The sequence below is a fragment of the Tetrao urogallus genome (genome assembly GCF_951394365.1).
Source record: "Tetrao urogallus genome assembly, chromosome: 13".
Classification (NCBI taxonomy): Eukaryota; Metazoa; Chordata; class Aves; order Galliformes; family Phasianidae; genus Tetrao; species Tetrao urogallus.
In genome coordinates, this window is record NC_136826.1 from 17,630,316 (window position 1) to 17,647,850 (window position 17,535).

General features: G+C 53.4%; 2 protein-coding genes across 2 annotated transcripts; both read left to right on the top strand.

Annotated features, from left to right (window-relative positions):
* Positions 1-129: 129 nt before the first annotated feature.
* SLC25A14 (solute carrier family 25 member 14) lies at positions 130-6,002 on the top strand (the record flags this gene model as incomplete). The annotated part of the gene is made up of 8 exons (XM_079541891.1): positions 130-413; positions 669-763; positions 2,579-2,664; positions 2,898-2,993; positions 3,629-3,753; positions 4,783-4,918; positions 5,142-5,222; positions 5,961-6,002. The coding sequence occupies 8 exons, from the start codon at positions 130-132 to the stop codon at positions 6,000-6,002; spliced, it is 945 nt and encodes a 314-aa protein (XP_079398017.1).
* Positions 6,003-8,284: 2,282 nt separating this feature from the next.
* GPR119 (G protein-coupled receptor 119) lies at positions 8,285-9,247 on the top strand (the record flags this gene model as incomplete). The annotated part of the gene is made up of 1 exon (XM_079541703.1): positions 8,285-9,247. One exon carries the CDS (start codon positions 8,285-8,287, stop codon positions 9,245-9,247), a length of 963 nt encoding a protein of 320 aa, XP_079397829.1.
* Between the last annotated feature and the right edge of the window lie 8,288 nt (positions 9,248-17,535).

Genomic DNA, 17,535 nt, shown 5'->3' on the forward strand with positions numbered 1-17,535 from the left:
TCGCCGCCAGGGGGCGCCATCTGCATGCCGTGCTTCGCGGTGCGCTTCCGGTTCCGGGCGCTTCTGATTCCGGGGCGAGGCGAGGCGAGGCAGTGTCCGGCCCGGCGCGGCGGCGCGCTCCGCCATGCCATGTCCGCGCTGAACTGGAAACCCTTCGTGTACGGCGGGCTCGCCTCCATCGTGGCCGAGTTCGGTGAGGTGTGGCGGGCGGGCGGCGGGCATCGGCGCGGGGCCGGCGGGGCGCTGACGGCCGCTCTCCCCGCAGGCACGTTCCCCGTGGACCTGACCAAGACGCGCCTGCAGGTGCAGGGCCAGAGCGCCGATGCGCGGTTCCGCGAGGTGCGTTACCGCGGCATGTTCCACGCCCTGTTCCGCATCTGCCGCGAGGAGGGCGGCCGCGCCCTCTATTCGGGGTAAGCACGGAGCCGGGGGGGCTGAGGGGCTGCGCGGAGCCGGCGGCGGTGTGAGGGCGGTGTGAGGGCGGTGTGAGGGCGGTGTGAGGGCGGTGTGAGGGCGGTGTGAGGGCGGTGTGAGGGCGGTGTGAGGGCGGTGTGTCGGCGTCGCTGCGGGATGGTCGCGGCACGAGGCGCCTCTCGGCGGTCGGCGCTGCGCCCCGTGGTGCCGCCCTGCTGGGAGCTTCAGCTGCCGCCGTTTGCTCCCTCGCTCAGGATCGCCCCTGCCCTGCTGAGACAGGCGTCCTACGGCACCATCAAGATCGGCATCTACCAGAGCCTGAAGCGGCTGTTCGTGGAGCGCCTGGAAGGTCTGTGGTAGGAACGTGGTGCAGCTCCTCTGCCAGACATCCGCGGCGCGGTGCTGCATGTTCTGTTCTGTGTGGGTTTGCTCGTTCCTTTTCCTGCCCTTCCCGGCTCTGGTTCTTCAAGAGATGGAGTTCTCGCTTTGTGCCGTGTGGCTGTGTTACATGCAGGGATAGGCTGCAGCACCGGTTGGAATCTCACTGCACTTGACGCCGCCCACAGTTACAGAAATGGTCCCTAAGCTGAACATGCTTTCCCCAGCTTTCATCTTTGTTTTGCAACATCAGATCCCAAGAAACCTCCAGTGTACTGACAGAGGCCCATCTCTTCTCATTAGCTTCAGGAGAGATGTCATATGTGTCTTTGTTACTTGAAGGGAGTGTATAAACAGGAGTGGAAACAGCTTTTTATGAGGGTGGATAGTGATAGGACAGGGGAGAATGGTTTGAAACTGAGACTGGGGAGGTTTAGGTTGGGTATTAGGTGAGAGTTTTTCCCCCAGAGGGTGGTGAGGCACTGGCACAGGTTGCCCAAGGAGGCTGTGGATGCCCCAGCCCTGCAGGCATTCAAGGCCAGGCTGGATGCAGCCTGGGCTGCTGGTTGGTGACCTGCACACAGCAGGGGGTTGGAACTGGATGAGCTTTGTGCTCCTTTGCAACCCAGGCCATTCTGTGATTTTGTGATATCCCAGCTGTGCTCCCTGCACTGCTCTGTGTTCCTTGGGTTGTAACCTTCACTAGAAAGCCTTTCCTGTTGTCCTCTTGAAGTCCTGCTGGAACACAGCTGCTCTGGTTAGGAAGTTGTCCAATTAATGAGCTTCTGCATTGATTAAAGAGAGAAGAAACAGTGTGTGCTCTTGACTCTGGTGACAGGAACCTCTGTTGCTCTTACTTGTACGATAGCAGAGCAGCCGAAGTTGAAGATTTCTTTACCGGAGGAGCTGCACGTGCAGTTCTATATCCTGTCCCATCATGAGTGAATACTTTATGATGTTCAGCCTGGGAAAGTGAGGTGTGAGATTCACACCAGCGAGAGGACCAGGTGTGCAATGCACTAGGCCTGTTTTCCAGGGGCTGCTCTCTTCTTGAGTGACGCCTCTCCCTGCGGATGGTTCTGTGCGTGTGCTCTGGGCTGCCCGCCTCACTTGTTGCAGCATTTCCAGTTGTGAGTACTGTTGTTTGAATGTTTGTCTCCCTACAGGCCTGGGGCAGCACGTGGCCTGGTCTCCTCTGGGAAGTGCTGTGTGGTCAGTACCAGCAAAGGGCCTTTTTCCACTATAACCATCAATCTAATACTGGACCTGGAAATCTTGGATTTTTTTCCTTCTCTGGAACTAATCGCCTCTAACTTTCTCTGCCTGGATCATCTACTCTCTATTTTTCAGGGAGGCTGCATATTCTGAGTGTGGCCAGCTGGGGCTCCAAATTAAAACTAATTGATGTCAGATTGCCTTGAGAAGTGTTCAGTTGCCCCTCCGTCTTGCCATTATCCATTATGAGAAACGCATCCCTGGGCGCTGAGATCTCAGATGATTGTTTAGCACTTTCCTGTGTAGCAGCCCTTTATTTGTCTGATCAGCTACAATTGGCAGTCAGACCTGCTTCTCTCTGACAGCGTGTTGCTGTTTCAGCCTCTGCTTTTTGTCTCTGGCAGCTGCAGATAGGTCTGCTGTCAGCTGGTGGTGAATGGCCAGTTTCTGCTTGTGCAGCTTCACCATGTGATTTGTGAATTTAGCTTTTGTGTTCTTTCCAGAGCTGCTTGCTCAGTGCAGCGCCTTCTCTTCAGACCTTTAGGACCTGACTTTCTTTTCTCGATTGCAGATGAAACGTTGCTAATCAATGTAATCTGTGGAGTGGTTTCAGGGGTGATCTCCTCTGCCCTTGCCAATCCGACAGATGTGCTGAAGGTAAGAAGTGTGTGTCCCATGAGCCCAGTGCAGTTTGCCACATGCTCCTGCTTTCTAACAAAGCTGCATCTCTCCCAGCTGCAGTGAGGTGCTCTCTAAGCCACTGCTGACATTAGTTCTGCTCATTTGGGCTTGTTATGAATGGGAGTTGCTCTCTTGTTCCTTTGTGCCAGGAAATCCATTGAGCTCATCGCCTGCTGATGCTGTGCCCCTCACTTGCACATTTCTTTCAGATTCGAATGCAAGCTCAAGGCAGTTTGTTCCAGGGTGGCATGATAGGCAGCTTCATCGACATCTACCAGCAAGAGGGCACCCGAGGCCTCTGGAGGGTGAGCACCACTGCTGGAAACCCCTCACCTCCACTAGCATGAGAATTAAAAGCTTCCTCAACTTGTTTGCTGCTCCTTCTCTGAGGCCAAGTGCAGCTCTTGAGGAGAACTGTGAGCCAGGGGAGGCAGTGAAGTCCTTCTCCTCATTAGCAGGCAAACAGAAGCATGTCTGTGTGGAGATTGGGTCTGTGCTGTGGCAGTGTCAGCACTGGGCCAGTCAGACCTGGTTCCAGGGCTGAAGCTGTTCCTGGGCAGAGCAGTATGTAGGTCTGGGCAGGTAGATTGGGACTTTTGTGATATGGGATCTTTTCTGGTGTTGAAATTTCAGTATGCTGGTGAGGAAGAAAAGTGAATTATAGCCTTATTCCTTTGTGGGCTAGAGAGAAGCAGCATCTGGTTAATCTGGCTGTAGTAAAACTGTTAGGGAGGAGGATGGGGGAGTCCTCCTTGGCTTTGGAGGCACAATGGGAGACAGGGAGCAAGCTCTACCTCAAGCTTCAGCTGCAGGGTGGGATGATGAGGGTACCAGGTGTCCTGTCAAGGGAAAGATGAGAGGAGGCTGGGAAGAGGTGTTATGCCAGCTGTGGGTCTCAAGGCAGCAGTTCGTGCTTGTGACTGACGTTTGTGTTCTGCAGGGTGTTGTTCCAACAGCCCAGAGAGCTGCCATTGTGGTTGGGGTGGAACTGCCAGTCTACGACATCACCAAGAAGCACTTGATTCTGTCAGGCCTGATGGGTGATACAATCTTTACCCACTTTGTGTGAGTATTTGCTGCGGTTGCTGCACTCTCCAAGCTTGGCAGTGTGTGAGGCAGAGAAGCAAGGTGGGATTTGGAGATCTGTTTATAGAGCAAGAGCTCTGGAGCTGCCAAGAACAACCTCAGTGCCTCTGAGGGATCTGCTGTGTTGACTGGAGCAGCTATGGGTGCCCAGAAGGTATCCCTAGAGAGACCTCCCTGGAGAAGGAACATGGCAGAAATCCTTCTGGTGAAGTGAAATAAAAGCTTGAATTCAGTTCCCTGGTTACCAGAAATGCCATTGCTCTGTTTTGCTGCCACGGTGTGAACCTGGCAGGATTCTAGGTGTGATGAATGGTAGCAGTAGGTTGAAAGAGCTGCTCCAGTCCCAGGTTCTCCTCTACAGAAGATGTCAGGTTGCAGCCACTATCAGAGTTTTGTGAAACAAACAGTTGCAAAACTGACTGGAAGAATACACTGAGCAATCTGACCTAGTTTTGAAGTCAGCCCTGCTCTGAACAGGGGGTGGATTAGAAACTTCCCAAAGTCTTTCTTCACCTACATTTTCCTATTATTCTTTTAGCAGACACTTTAGCTGGAGGTGTTCAGTGCTTCTGTTGGGTTTGCCTGCTGTGGGCTGAAGGTGACAAGCACTAGACCATGTGTGCAGGGAGGAGACCTGCAGCTGCATGCTCCCTATGGCTGCCTTTGGTCTTCCTCCTTCCCTGCCACGAAGAAATGTTTGCTCTGGGGAGAAGGATGTACATTTCCAAGAGCCTGCCTTCAGGTCTGTGTCACTCTGTCAGCACTTGCTGGACTGCAGACAGCCCTGTGGAGACCTGGCAGTGGGCTCTGGCAGGATCTTCATCAGATGGAGCTGAGCATTTTAGCTCTCTGAGTCTCAGTGTGTGCTGTTGGTTCTGGGTGGGAATAGACAGGACAGCTAATGTTTATTGCTAAATGCCTTTCGTGGAATTGAAAAGTACTCTTGTGCTTGTGTCCAGGCCTGTCTGAGCTCAGAGCTATTTCTCTCTAATGTTCTGGTACATCTAGGTCCAGTTTTACATGTGGGCTGGCAGGAGCAATTGCCTCCAACCCTGTGGATGTGGTGCGGACACGGATGATGAACCAGCGAGCGATAGTGGGCAGTGTGGAGCTCTACAAGGGCACTCTGGATGGTCTTGTGAAGGTAAGGAGGTGACACAGGTGGGCAAAACGCTGTTTTTAGGAGGCTGGCTGCTGTTGAAGCATGGGCTGGGTGAGCAGACAGTGAGGTGTGTTGAAAACTGGCTGAATGGCCGAGCCCAGAGCGTGGTGGTGTTCTCACAGCAGAGCTCCTCTTTGGCTCTACAGGGTCTGTGACTGATCCTAAGTTGAGTCTGATAACTGATCTGTCTCTTCTTTCCCCCCAGACATGGAAGAGTGAAGGGTTCTTTGCACTCTATAAAGGTTTCTGGCCCAACTGGCTTCGGCTTGGTCCCTGGAACATCATTGTATCCTTCAGTATGCTGCTGGGAGGTGATGAGTGTGGGCAAGCAGGGGAAGACTGAGCTGTAAATGGAAGTTCAGAGCAGATCCCCTGTTAGGCTTGGACAGACATTGACTGCAGGTGTTTCGAGTGCCAAAAAGCACCACTGGCTGTGGCTGCTCCTTCTGACAGCTCTGTGGTGGTTTATGCAGGGACTTGCAGTGCAGCAGCACAGGCATTTTCCTGTAAAGTGCTTTCGAGTGCATGGCTTTAAGCTTTCCATTGAGCCTGAGCTGCTGCAGTCACAGCAGTTTCAAGATTGGCTCCTGCTTTAGGAGGGAAGCCTGGGGAATATTCTTCTCCTGAGACAGGTGCTGACCTGCTCTGCAGATCAGTCACAGCTGTGTTGCTGTACTGGTTTCTTCATTCCCTCTGACGTGGTGTATAGAATTTGTTTTAAAGAAGTTCCTGCTTAGAAAAACCCCGTTGCAGTGATTTCCCTTTCCTAGTGGTCCAGGCAAGCCTTGGCCACCTTGATTTTTGAATCAGTTTCTTCCCTCTCCTGGTAGCCTCCTTCCACAGCTCTCTTCCATCTGTACAAACAAATCACTTTATGCTGCCTGGAAGAGGGGATTCCCCTGTTGGTTTTCAGCTATACTATGCTGATCTGCCTGCCTTGCCTTGTGGGGTTTGGCCTGGTTATGAGGGAGGTGCAGCGCAGCTGCTGGATGTATTTGGCCTAATTCCTTGACTTTCCCTTCAGTTTTTTATCACATATGAGCAACTGAAGCGACTTCCATTCTGAGAGCTAGCTTCATTCCACGAGTGTCATCTTCAAGGCTCACAGCAGTGTTTTGCTGCAGCCTTCATTTCACCATCCCCACGTTTTGATGTTTTGTTACGTGTGGGTCTGGATTCTCCTCCTCCCCCACATTCATGGTCCCTGAAGGTTGGTTCTGGCTGAAGTGTAACTGGGAGGCTGATGGCAGGTACTGCATGCTTTGTTCCACACAGAGGCGAGTGTTCACTGTGCACGAGTGTCTGGGCCTGAAGCAATATCTTCTGTGAAGATCTGTGCATTCCAGTGGCCTTTTGATGCAGCTGTGGTTTGTTTGACTCACGTACTTTGTTCTGCCATACCTGTGGGGTGAGGCTGGAAGCTGGACAGGGGTGCTGTCATGTTTTCCTGCAACCTGTAACCTCATTAAATTATTTATTGACTGGATGGCATGAGTTCGTGTTTGTGCAGACTTAGCATAGGTATATTTTTTCAGAGCAGATGCTGTGTCTGTCCTTGGAAACAAAAGGTTTTTTTCCAGCACACCATATATCCTTTTTTTCCCCCCTAAATACATTATTTTTTCTTCATAGTCTTCAAACTTCATTGCCATGAATGCATTTCTAAAAGACAGCTGGATGGTCAGGAAATGATGGTGCCATAAAAGCAGCTTTTATCCCTTCCTCCTTCCTTCCTCCTCTGTGGGAGAGCTTTGGTCTGGATGAAGGTTCCGTGTGATGTGCAGCAATGCTTCCTGCTTGAGACTGCTGCAAAGTGACCTCTGTGCAGATTGCACAAGGGATGTTCAGCCAAACAAAGGAGAGAGGCTGATTTGGGTGGTTCTGTAGGGACCTGGTTGAATGCATGAGGAAGATGAGGCCTGTGGACTTGAATGGTGCCATGAATGGAGGTGATCCTACAAGGCTGGAGGGTCAGTTCCAGAGGTAAACTGCAAGCTACCAGGGGCTGGGAGCAGAGGATTGAAAGCAAACGACGTTTGCATGCTTCAGCTTGCCTTACTCTTGAAAAGCATTCTGAATATTCAAAGTAAAGACGTAGTGATGTGGTGGGTCAGTATGAATCCATTGGAGAGAAGAATGTTAACAGCAATTCTACACATTCGTTTGGCTTCCTTCACGTTTCTGTAACTTGAGTTCTGGAGCAGAGCCTTCTGTGCAGCTGTGCTGGTGGTTGTAATTTCCTTGCTGACAGCCATTGCTGTCCCATCTTTGTTCTTCAGGAGCAAAGCTCTACAAGCAGCTCCTCAGAAATGCATGAAGTGTATTTGTGGCTTCTTACGGGTTTTTGGCTTTGTTTTTTTCTGATGTGAAGTGCTGGAGGGAGGCTCTTCTTTCCACCCTCGGCACCTACATCCTGCCCTGCGCCATGCTCTGCCTTTGGCTGCCTTCTCAGCTGTACCCTGACCTTGGTTGTGCTCAGCCTCTCCTGAGCAGCCCTCTCGCCTTGGTTGCTATTTGACTGAGGAAGGCTGAAGCCTTCCCTGTTTCCTGGCAGCTCTGGTTTTTCTGCTTCTTGGTCCAGGAGAGGCAGCTTTATTTAAAGGGCTCAGTGTTATTTCTTTGGTCCCTATGGGACGAGGCTGCTGTAGTTCTGGCAGTGACCCTGCAGAAGCCTCATGAGCTGTACCACCTGTACATCTTGGTGGGCTTTTCTCCTTTATTTGCACCTGTGTCAAAGCCAGGCACTGGCTCTGCTCAAGTCCTTAGTGCTTGGCTGGGCTGCTCAGCTCCCTGCCTGCCACCACAGCAGTACCACTGGACAAGGAGGAGTGATCAGGGTGTGATCCTGTTGCTGAAATGGACCACAGCCCCCAGGCAGGTCTCGTGGTTGCACTAGGAGATGATGGAGAGGCCGACAGCAGCATGGGCTGCCCTGGAATGGAAGATGCTGAAACACCCTGTGCAGGGGGCTGCTGCCCTGCTGGTAGGGCAGGGAGCCAGGGGAGCAGGAGTGGGCTGTTAGGGAGGAGGGTGGCGTCAGCCCAGCCTCACACAGCCTTCCTGTTCAGGGCTCTGAGCTCACCCTCCTGCTCTCGGGTTGTCTGGAAACGTGGCACGAGGGGAGGGACCTCCGTGGGCACAGCGGGTGCTGTGAGTGCATCGGTCCCTTCTGGCACAGCAGAACTCTGCTCTGCAGCCTGAGGCACCACCTGGAGAGCGAGGTGCTGCGCTCACAGCCGCCCATTGCCTGCTTACTGAGCTGTGCCTACTGAGAAGCCCCAGGTGAGGAATGCTCTAGGGTCGTGCTGTGGACATACCATCTTTGGGTTGTGCCCCGCAGTGCCAGACATGGCTAGCTTGGCTGTGGGAATCATCCTTGCTGTGCTGGCTCCGCTCATCATCGCCGCCAACGTGCTGGTGGCCATCGCCCTCCTTCGCCTTATCTGGAAGACCGGCTACAAGGGACACTATTTTGTCCTTAATCTTGCTGCTGCAGATGCCACAGTTGGTTTGTCGGTTGTAGGTCTGGTCAGAGGGGAGTTCTTTGAGCACGATCATCCCCCGCAGATCTTCTGTGTCCTGCGAATGGCTTGTGTGACATCCTCTTCTGCTGCTTCTATCCTATCCCTGACCCTGGTCGCGTGTTACAGGCACCTGGCAATCAGAAAGCCTTTCCACTATCACCAGCTGGTCACGGGCACGCGCGTAGCGCTGCACTTGGTGGCGCTCTGGCTGCTTGCTGGTATCGTTGGCTTTCTCCCACTCCTTATCCCAGGCTTTCGGAAGATCTCCCTCGAGGAAAAATGCTCCTTCTTCAGAGTCTTCCACCTCAGCTACATTCTCATTATTTCCTGCATGGGTTTCTTTCCAGTCCTGTTTCTCTTCGTTTACCTCTACTGTGACATGTTGAAAATTGCCTCTGTGCATGTGCAACAAATCCGGGAAGCAGAACGTGCGGGGCTGGCCAGGGGCAGCACCAGTGACATGAAGGCCATGCGCACCGTGGCCATGCTGGTCGGCTGCTTTGTGCTGTCCTGGCTGCCATTTTTCATCGCTGGCATCGTGCAAATTGTGTGTACCAAGTGCTTCCATTACAGAATCATTGAGAGCTACCTCTGGCTGTTGGGACTGTGCAACTCCCTCCTGAACCCCTTGCTCTACTCCTACCGGCAGAAGGACGTGCAGCAGCAGCTCTCCCAGCTGGCTGCTGGTGTGAAGAGGAAAGTCCTTCATTTGGGGAAGGGTTGCTGTTTCCCCAGCAGAGGGACCGAGTCCATTCCCGCTGTGTCGTGCTTGCAGCTCCAGGATTGATGTGGTTAGGAGTGGCTACCGTTGGCTTTCTTTCCAGCTTGTCTCCTTCACCAGGACTGTGAACCTGGGGGCTGCCAGCTGCGGAATAGATCCTATATGGGGTAGGACAGCTCTGCGTGCTTAGACACAGCACAACCAGCACAGCCAGTTCTGCACCAGCTCCAGGGCACCCCAAATTGCAGGTGCGTGGCACATGTTGAATTTTGCTTGGAGAGCTTCAGCAAGAGCAGCTTAGTGTCTGCTGGGACCAAGCCTTCCACAGACTGAGATCACTCACTTCTCACTTGGCTTTCCCCAGCCCAGACCTGAGAGCCTTCTGCTGTCCCTTCTGCCTTGCAGCACAGCTGTCTGGGCCAGTTTCCCCACCAGCACGTGGGGCAGGGCTGCTCTCGCTGTGTTGGCTCTGTCACTCCCTATCACTGCCTTGCCTAAACCAAACTTGCAATCCAACACATGCAATCTGGGCTGTCCCTCAAACCATCCTCTGATTAGGATTGATCTTAGAGGCAGAGGTGAGGGGTCTGGGGTCTCTGCTGTAATGCAGGGGGGAGGGGGTGGCTGTTCTTTGGCTTATGTGCACTGGAGCAAAAGCTGAACAGGTGTGGTGTGCCTGGGAGAGGTGCAGGGCAGCACCGGTTTGTGTTGTTACTGTTTGGTTTGAGCTGTAAAGCAAGTTAATGAGTGACTGACTCAGTGCTGAGCAGGAAGGACTGCCTTGGAGACAGGGAAAACCTTGTGTGGAAGAGCTGCTTTGTCCCACCGATGCCATAGGGCTGTTTATGGGGTGATAAGGATGCCTCTACACTGACTCTGCAGATGGGAGCACACAGCACTCGGTGCACCTGGTGCCACACAGCAGTGATGGACAGACTGCTGGTCCTGCCAGAGGCTGGGATGTTATCTAATTGCTTTTTGTAAAATTGTAACGATTTGTAAAATCCACACAGCAGGAATATTTCCCTTTAAAACAGGCTACAGAGCTAGGGACTTGCTTCCATCTGAAAACTGGGGATGCTTTATGCGAACAGTAGTTGGTTCCTCTTCTGTCACCTGCCCTGCTGGTAGAGATGAAGGCTCAAGGCTTGATCCTTGACACATGCAGAACCTGCCTCGGTCCTGAGACCATCCTCATCATCATCTCAGAGGAACAGATGAAAATAAAAGCACCCTACTAAGACCAAAACAAGAGCAGCAGGCAGCTTGTGGCACCCATCTCTATGCCTGGGAGAGCAAACACCACACAACGGGTCCTGTGCATGAAGGAAAGAGCCTGAGATAAGGCTCACACAGAACAGATGGGCTCCGTGGGTTGAACTGATACCTCGCAGGTGGGTCTGGTAGGTGGCTCCGCTCTGACTCAGTTGTGGGGATCAGCACATCGTGTGTCAGCGTGACGTGGCTGCTGTCCGCGCTTGGCACGGCGTGGGCTCCACCAGCTGTCGCTTTGCAAAGCCGACCCATCCTTGCTGAGTATCTGCCAACGCTGAAGCCGTCCTCTGCCTCCTCCAACACGCCTGCGAGCGCCCATTGGGAACGGAGACAAGCGGGCCTCCTGCTCCTCGCGTCTGCTGCGGTCCTGCTGCCCATGGCTGCGGGCAGGGTTGGTGCCCGGGCGCGGGGCCGCCTGGCAGCGGCGTTGCCATCTGCGGCAGGGCTGGCGTCTCCTTGTGCGCGGGGGGACGGACCGACGGGAGACGATGACACGCTTTTGTACCGAGCGGGAGGCGGAGCACCGACCCGCACTGCAGCGGGGTCCGTCCGTCCGCGTCCCCGATTCGCTCCTCCTCCCCCGGCTCTGAGATAAAGAGCGCTTCCTCTCTTTGCTCAATAAATCGCATCGCTGCCGGTCTGCTCGCTGTTCCGAATCACGGGGGGGGTTGGGGGGAGGGTCGCCCTCCTCGGCGTTTCGGGGGCTGCTCCGCCCCGCACCCGGCCCCGCCGGCAGGAAAAGAGCCGAGCGGCCGCGGGTCCCCAGGGGGCGGCTGTGAGCTCTACACTGACTCTGCAGATGGGAGCACACAGCACTCGGTGCACCTCGTGCCACACAGCAGTGATGGACACTGCTGGTCCTGCCAGAGGCTGGGATGTTATCTAATTGCTTTTTGTAAAATTGTAACGACTTGTAAAATCCACACAGCAGGAATATTTCCCTTTAAAACAGGCTACAGAGCTAGGGACTTGCTTCCATCTGAAAACTGGGGATGCTTTATGCGAGCATATCCCGAATGAGCGGGATGGGACGCGCCCCGCCCCGCCCCCAGCGCCGCTCTCCCGGCATGCAGTGCGCGCCAGGCCCCGCCCCCAGCGCCACGGCAGCCAATGGGTGGCGCCGCAGGGGGGCGCTAAGCGGGGACGCTGGACGCGGATGTTCGTGGAGAGCGGGCGCGGCGCGGCCGGGCGCGGAGCGGGGCTGGGCGGTGAGTGCCGGGCGGGGCGGGGCGGGCGGTCAGCGCTCGGCGTTTTCACCTCAGCCAGCGCCGCGCTGCGTGTGCGGGAGCTGCGAGGAGCCGGCGTCTGTCGGCTCAGCGGGGCCCGAGGCGCGGGAAGCTTCCGGACCGCCTTTCTGGGTCAGCGGCAGTTCCGGTACCGGGAGGAGCGGCCGTAGCGGGGCGCCTCGGCGGCGGTTCCGGTCGCGCTGTGCCGGCGGAGGGCGGCGCTTCCGGCCCTGCCCGCTCCCGCGGGACCGCCGGCGGCAGCTCTCCGTTCCCGTGCTGCGGCCCGCAGGCGCTGTGCGGCTCGTGCCCAGCTGTGCGCGGCCGCCGGCGGCCCCGCGGTTCTTCGGGCGTTAAACTCATTGATGCCGCCGTTATTTTAGCCCCGTCCCGTGCGAGGCCTGGCTGTTACACGCGAGAGCTGCTCGGCTCGGAATGCACACAAATGCTTTTGGTGGTGTTTCCCTTCCTGGGCTCGTCGCTCCTTCCCCACCTGGAAGCTGAGAAGCTGTTGTGTCTGTTTTTTCACCTTACGTTTGGGGGACTTAATAAGATCTAGTTAGAACGCCCTCTGCGTTAAGTTGTTGAAAGCTCCCTCTAAGCCACCGTAAGGTCAGGTTTCTCGCTTTAAGGTCATGTTCTTAGTATCAGTGACTTCAGCCCGCGGAAGAGATGAGGTTCGATTTCCGAGCAATTTCAAAGGTGTTGCTACAGAGGCATTCTGAATCCCTTCCAGAGATGGTGTGAGATTTCTCACCTAATCCCTGGGTTTTCTGCTGTCATTCCTCCACTGCCAGCGCCTGGATCCCAGAGCAGCAGCTCCCCACAGCTCCTGGCTGCTGCGCTCTCTGTTGGCACTTTGCAGTCCTGCTCCTCTCACTGATGCTGTGGGTGTCCCCCAGCTGTGAGCTGCCCATGCCTTTCTTCAGCGCCCTCACCTGCAGAGCAGCACTCAGCCCTCAGCTCAGTGTCTGCACTGGGCTCTGGTGACAGGTCCCGTGTGCTGGAATTCATCTGTAGACGTGGAGCATTTTGTGTTCTGAAAATGTGAGTTTGGCAGTGAGCATCCTCTCAACACTCAGTGCTGGTAGTTCTGGTCCTTTATCACAGTGGTTGGGGCACATCAGCCTCATGAGGGCCTTCCACAGGGAATCAAAGACTGGATCGGCTGGCTGTGTGTGGCCATACGTGCCTGCTTGCGTACACCAGTATGTAATATTTTCCTTTTTGTTCATTTAGAACCCAACTCATATCCTGCTTGATCAGCCCTGTGCTTTTCTTGCTGTGTTGGCAGTGGTTTGTGAATGCCTTTCCTTGAAAACACTGCAGGCAATGCTTTGGTACAGTGAGCACTGCAGCCAAAGACTCTTCACACCTCTTCTTCTTTTCCAGCACCCTGCTGCAGTAATTACCTTGTCTGGAGTTGATATTTCTTTTCACTATAAGTTTCCAGAATCACAAATTGAGCTGCGTGCCTCTTCAGGGATTACCAGAGCTTAATCTTCCTATGCAAAGGCAACCAGTTTCAGGCATGCAAGTAGGGTTTATTTAACTGCCCGCCGGTGCTTAGCGCATTGATGTATGAAATCCCTCACAAATTCAGATTTACTTACTGCTAATGGGTTTACCACCTGCTCCTTCACCTCCTTCCCCCACATCCAGGAACGGGCCCGTGAGTGTCACTCACAGCAGACTGATGGTGACACATGCAGCTGCACTCTGTGAACCGTCGCCCCAAGCTGAGCTGTCGGTGCCTCTGTTGGCGCTGCCCATGTGGGGAAGCACAGCAGTGGTTCTGCTTGCATTGCAACTTTGGTTTGTGTTCTGCTGAGCCCAGGAGTGCTGCGTGGGTGCTGAGCAGGGAGCTGCACCTTGCAGGCAGGCAGGCAGTGGCAGGAAAACTGGCTGAACTACTGAAGTACTATGAGCACCTTGCCATGTTCCTGGTGCAGTATGCAGGTACAGTGCGTTCCGTGTGCTTCTCTCACGCTGTCTGGATGAGAGTTGTTCGAATGTAGGATTATATGGAGTTGATAGAAGTAGCTCTTGGAGGCTTGCTGATCTCTGCAGTGTGCTTAGGCAGCTCCTGTACCAACGGTGTGCTGGCAGCTGATGATTGTAGAGCTCTGACCGTGACAGTGAAGCCAGGAGTAGAGTAGAAAGCAGTGCACAATCCCAGAGATAGGTGTGAAGCCTGGGAACCAGATCCAGAAAGCAAATGCTTGGTTTGGATGTGTGACTTTGAAGCCTCTGTGCTTTTCTTCTCTCCTTTCCCTTCCCTGCTGTTATCGTTTCTGTGTTTTCTAATCGATTGCTGCAGATGTTAGGTACTTTGTTTTCTTTTAAAGTGCATTCCTTTAGGCGTCAGAACAAGTGGTATGTAACCAGATGGGAGTCTTATATTCTACTTATTTCTGTTTAAGGAGAAGGACCACTGTTCAGGTTGAGAAATACGTATTTCACATATTGGCCAATGTTGGCAAAAGGCAGATCCATATTTATAGCAAAGCCTGCGTCAGCCCATTTCTTGAGTTCTCCCTTCTGGATGCTGAGTAAGTGAGAAGCTTGGTGAGCAGGTGTAAACTCCGTGGGCTTCCTAAGCATGTGCTTGAAATGCTTGTAGGCATGTGGAGGTGTCAGGGTACCTGTTACTACTTTGTGATTTGAGTTACAGGGCATGGATTTGCGCAGCTCCTCCTTGTGATCAGTTGGATGTCAAGAAAGATGTTTGAGAGCCTGATGAGCACAAGGCTGCTGCTGCTAGAGCACGTGCTGGGGTGAGCAGCTCTGTGTGCCCCAGGCAGTGCTGGGTTTGTGGGCAGAGCTGGTGGTGTTTGATGGGACGAAGGCAGCAGGGAAGGATTTTGCTGAAGTCCTGAAGTGAAGCCGCCCTGTTGGGGTGCTGCCTTGAGTAATGCAGTGGTAGAGCTTTGCAGGGTGAGCTGTGCCACTTTGTTTCTTGGGGAGAATTGTTGTCAATGTTTTCTGCTGTCAGTAAAAAGAATGATCTGTGAAGCAATGCTTTGCAGTTAAACTGGAGTTGAGTCTCTCTACTATAGATCTGTACACATACGTTTTGCTAGTCATTAAGACAGATGGCCAAGTTCTGTTAGTGGGAGTCAGTGGCTGGAAAATGAAGTCTTGTCAAGGGCCTGGCATGGGACCCAGCGTGGATAGATACTTGCCTTGATTTATGCCTGGAACATTCTGTATTCAGGCCCTTCCTAATCCCATATATAGCATCAGCGTGGACCCGGAGCGATGGGCAGGTCTGTGCATTGGTGGAGCTGCTGGGGGCAGCAGGAGGCTGCCACGTGTCTCAGTCAGAGCAGGCAGAACCCAGCAGAGTCCAGGGCTGACGACTGCCTGGAGCAGCCTGCTGTTCTCAGGGCTGCTGTGGGAGGAGGACCTGTGCTGGCAGTCATCTCACAGAATCGTGGAGCTGTGGAATATCCCAAGTTGGAAGCGACCCACGAGGAGCATTGTCCTGGCACCGTGCACCGCTGAAAGAGCCTGGCTCCATCATCTTAGCATCCTGACTTCAGATATTTATGCACATTAATAAGATCCCCTCCCAAACCCTTTCTTCTCCAGGCTGGAAACATGCAGCTGCTTTGATTAGACAGAGGTCTAAATGAGGAGCTGGCTCTTCACTTTCCTGCTGTTGTTCTCATTTGAAAAAATCAACTTCTTGGGTGGCACCCGGTGTTTCCTGCCTGGCATGAGAGGGAATTTCCTTTCTCCATCTCTTCCATGTTGCCTATAATCTCCGGAAGACCGTGCTGCGGACTTAGGCTGCTGCTGCTAATTATCTAGATGAGACTGGGAGCTCTTGGACACAGCACTGTCTGCTTGTTGAATCAGCAGTAGTGGTCTGTACCCATTCAAGAGTGTTTTACTTGGAACTGAAGCAGCCACCCCACCTCTGTTCCTGTGTGATGCAAGGCAAGAAGAGAAACGATAATGACTCCATTACCACAGTCTTTTCTGCTTTTATGGCTTTTTTCTTGTTAATCTGCCTGCTGGAAGCAGGAGGGGCATTGCAGGCTCACAGCTGCTACCCAGCAAGTTGCCTGCTGGTTTGCAGTTATGCAGTGCTTTAGTTTTTGTGGAGAGGCTGTGGTCGTGCTGACGACTTGAGAGCACTTGTAGATGTGTTTCTGCTCCTTCCTGCGTGTCACATTAGCAGCAGAGCCTTCTGTGTGCAACTCAGCTCCTAGCAGAAAATGATCTGCTCCTCAGAGCTGTGTTTGTGTCTGCCAGGGCAGCAAGCTGAATCAGACCGCAGGGAGTTCCAGCGAGCGTCTGGGCTGGCTGGCATGGCTGCAGGGCTGCTCCCTCCTGCTCTGTGCTGCTCTGTCAGGCTGGTTGGGCACCACAGGAGCTGCCTGGCAGTGCTGCAGGAGCGTCCTTTGCCTTCCATACAGCTCAGCGTTTGGCCTGTCAAGGATCTTGTGTTTTCCAAAAGCGGTGATGGAAATAATTGCACTGAGTAGCTGCCTTTGCTCTCCGGTGGGGTAGAAAGCAGTGGTGTGGGTGAGGAGCATTCACACCCTGTGCTGGTGTGGTGTGATGCTCCTGCAGGCAGTGCTGGCTGTCCATCCCTGTGCCAGGCCCAACACGGGCAGCATCTGCCTGTGGTCAGCGTGCTCTGCTGGACCCAAGTGTGAGAAAACGTGCTTTGAAGTTTAATGCTTGAGAATAAAGTTTATAATTATTACAGTCACATGGAATCACAAGGTTGGAAAGGACCTACGAGATCATCCAGTCCAACCGTCCTCCCATCACCATTTCTACCCGCTGAGCTGCTATCCATACCTCACAGCACTCATCCAGAAGCCTCTTGAGCACTCCTTTACTCTCTTGCTGTTTCTTTACCATGCACGGCTCTCTATTTTTAACCTGCTGCATTTGTGATTCGTTTTCCTGAGCCCTCCCAGCCGCAGTGATATTTTGACTTTGGAGCATTGAAGAAGCAGTGCAGTAGGCACCTTGCATAGCTGGGTGCAACTATTGTTATTGCCAGCTGAACAGCACTCAGCTTTTTGGCTGCTTCTGCTCTTCTCACCTTTCAGCAGCTGAGATGAGAGCTCCCTCAGGCTCCCTGCTTCCACTCTCTTGTCTATTTACAGCTGTACACAGCAACCGTATTTATTAGCAAGTTCTGGGAAGTGGAATCCTCTAGAATAGATCTCACAGTGCTGGCTGTGGCTTGCAGCGTGCCTGGGGAAGGGCTGGTGTAAATGAAATGGCTGCTGTGTTTCAGCCCCTCGGTGCTGGGAGGCAGCATCGCTGTCAGCTTGGCTGCTTCTGGAGCTGTGCTGCTTCCCCCAGAACATATGTGCACCTTAGCAGGAATGCAGCTATTTTTATCACTTCGCATTGGTCCTGGGCTTTTTTCTTTTTTCTTCTTTTGCATTGACTTGAATTCAGAGTTTGCTGAGACAGAGATGAACACGGCAGAATATTTTAGTGTCTCTTCAGTTCTGGATCCCTACAAGTGCTGAATGCAACGGGAGATGGAACCGTGAACTCAGAGCTCAGTCGAGGGCAGTGTACATCTCCAAAACTTATCGTTGCTTTTTGTGCTTGAAGCTTATGTTCAAAGTGCTGAATTTTTGAAGCCTCTGGTAACGTGGAGTTGTTTGGAGTCCCTTTTTCTTGTTACCACCCCTCGTTTTGAGAGAAAGGCCAAGTAAAAGAGGCAGGATCGATGGGGGCAGGTACACGAGGCAGAGCTGGCCGTGGTTTGTGGATCACCACAGGTGACTTAGCACAGATGGACTCTTAAACGGATGTAATGCCTTGAAGTCAGAAACACGCTGGAAGCTGCAAAGCAATTTTTCTTCGGTCAGC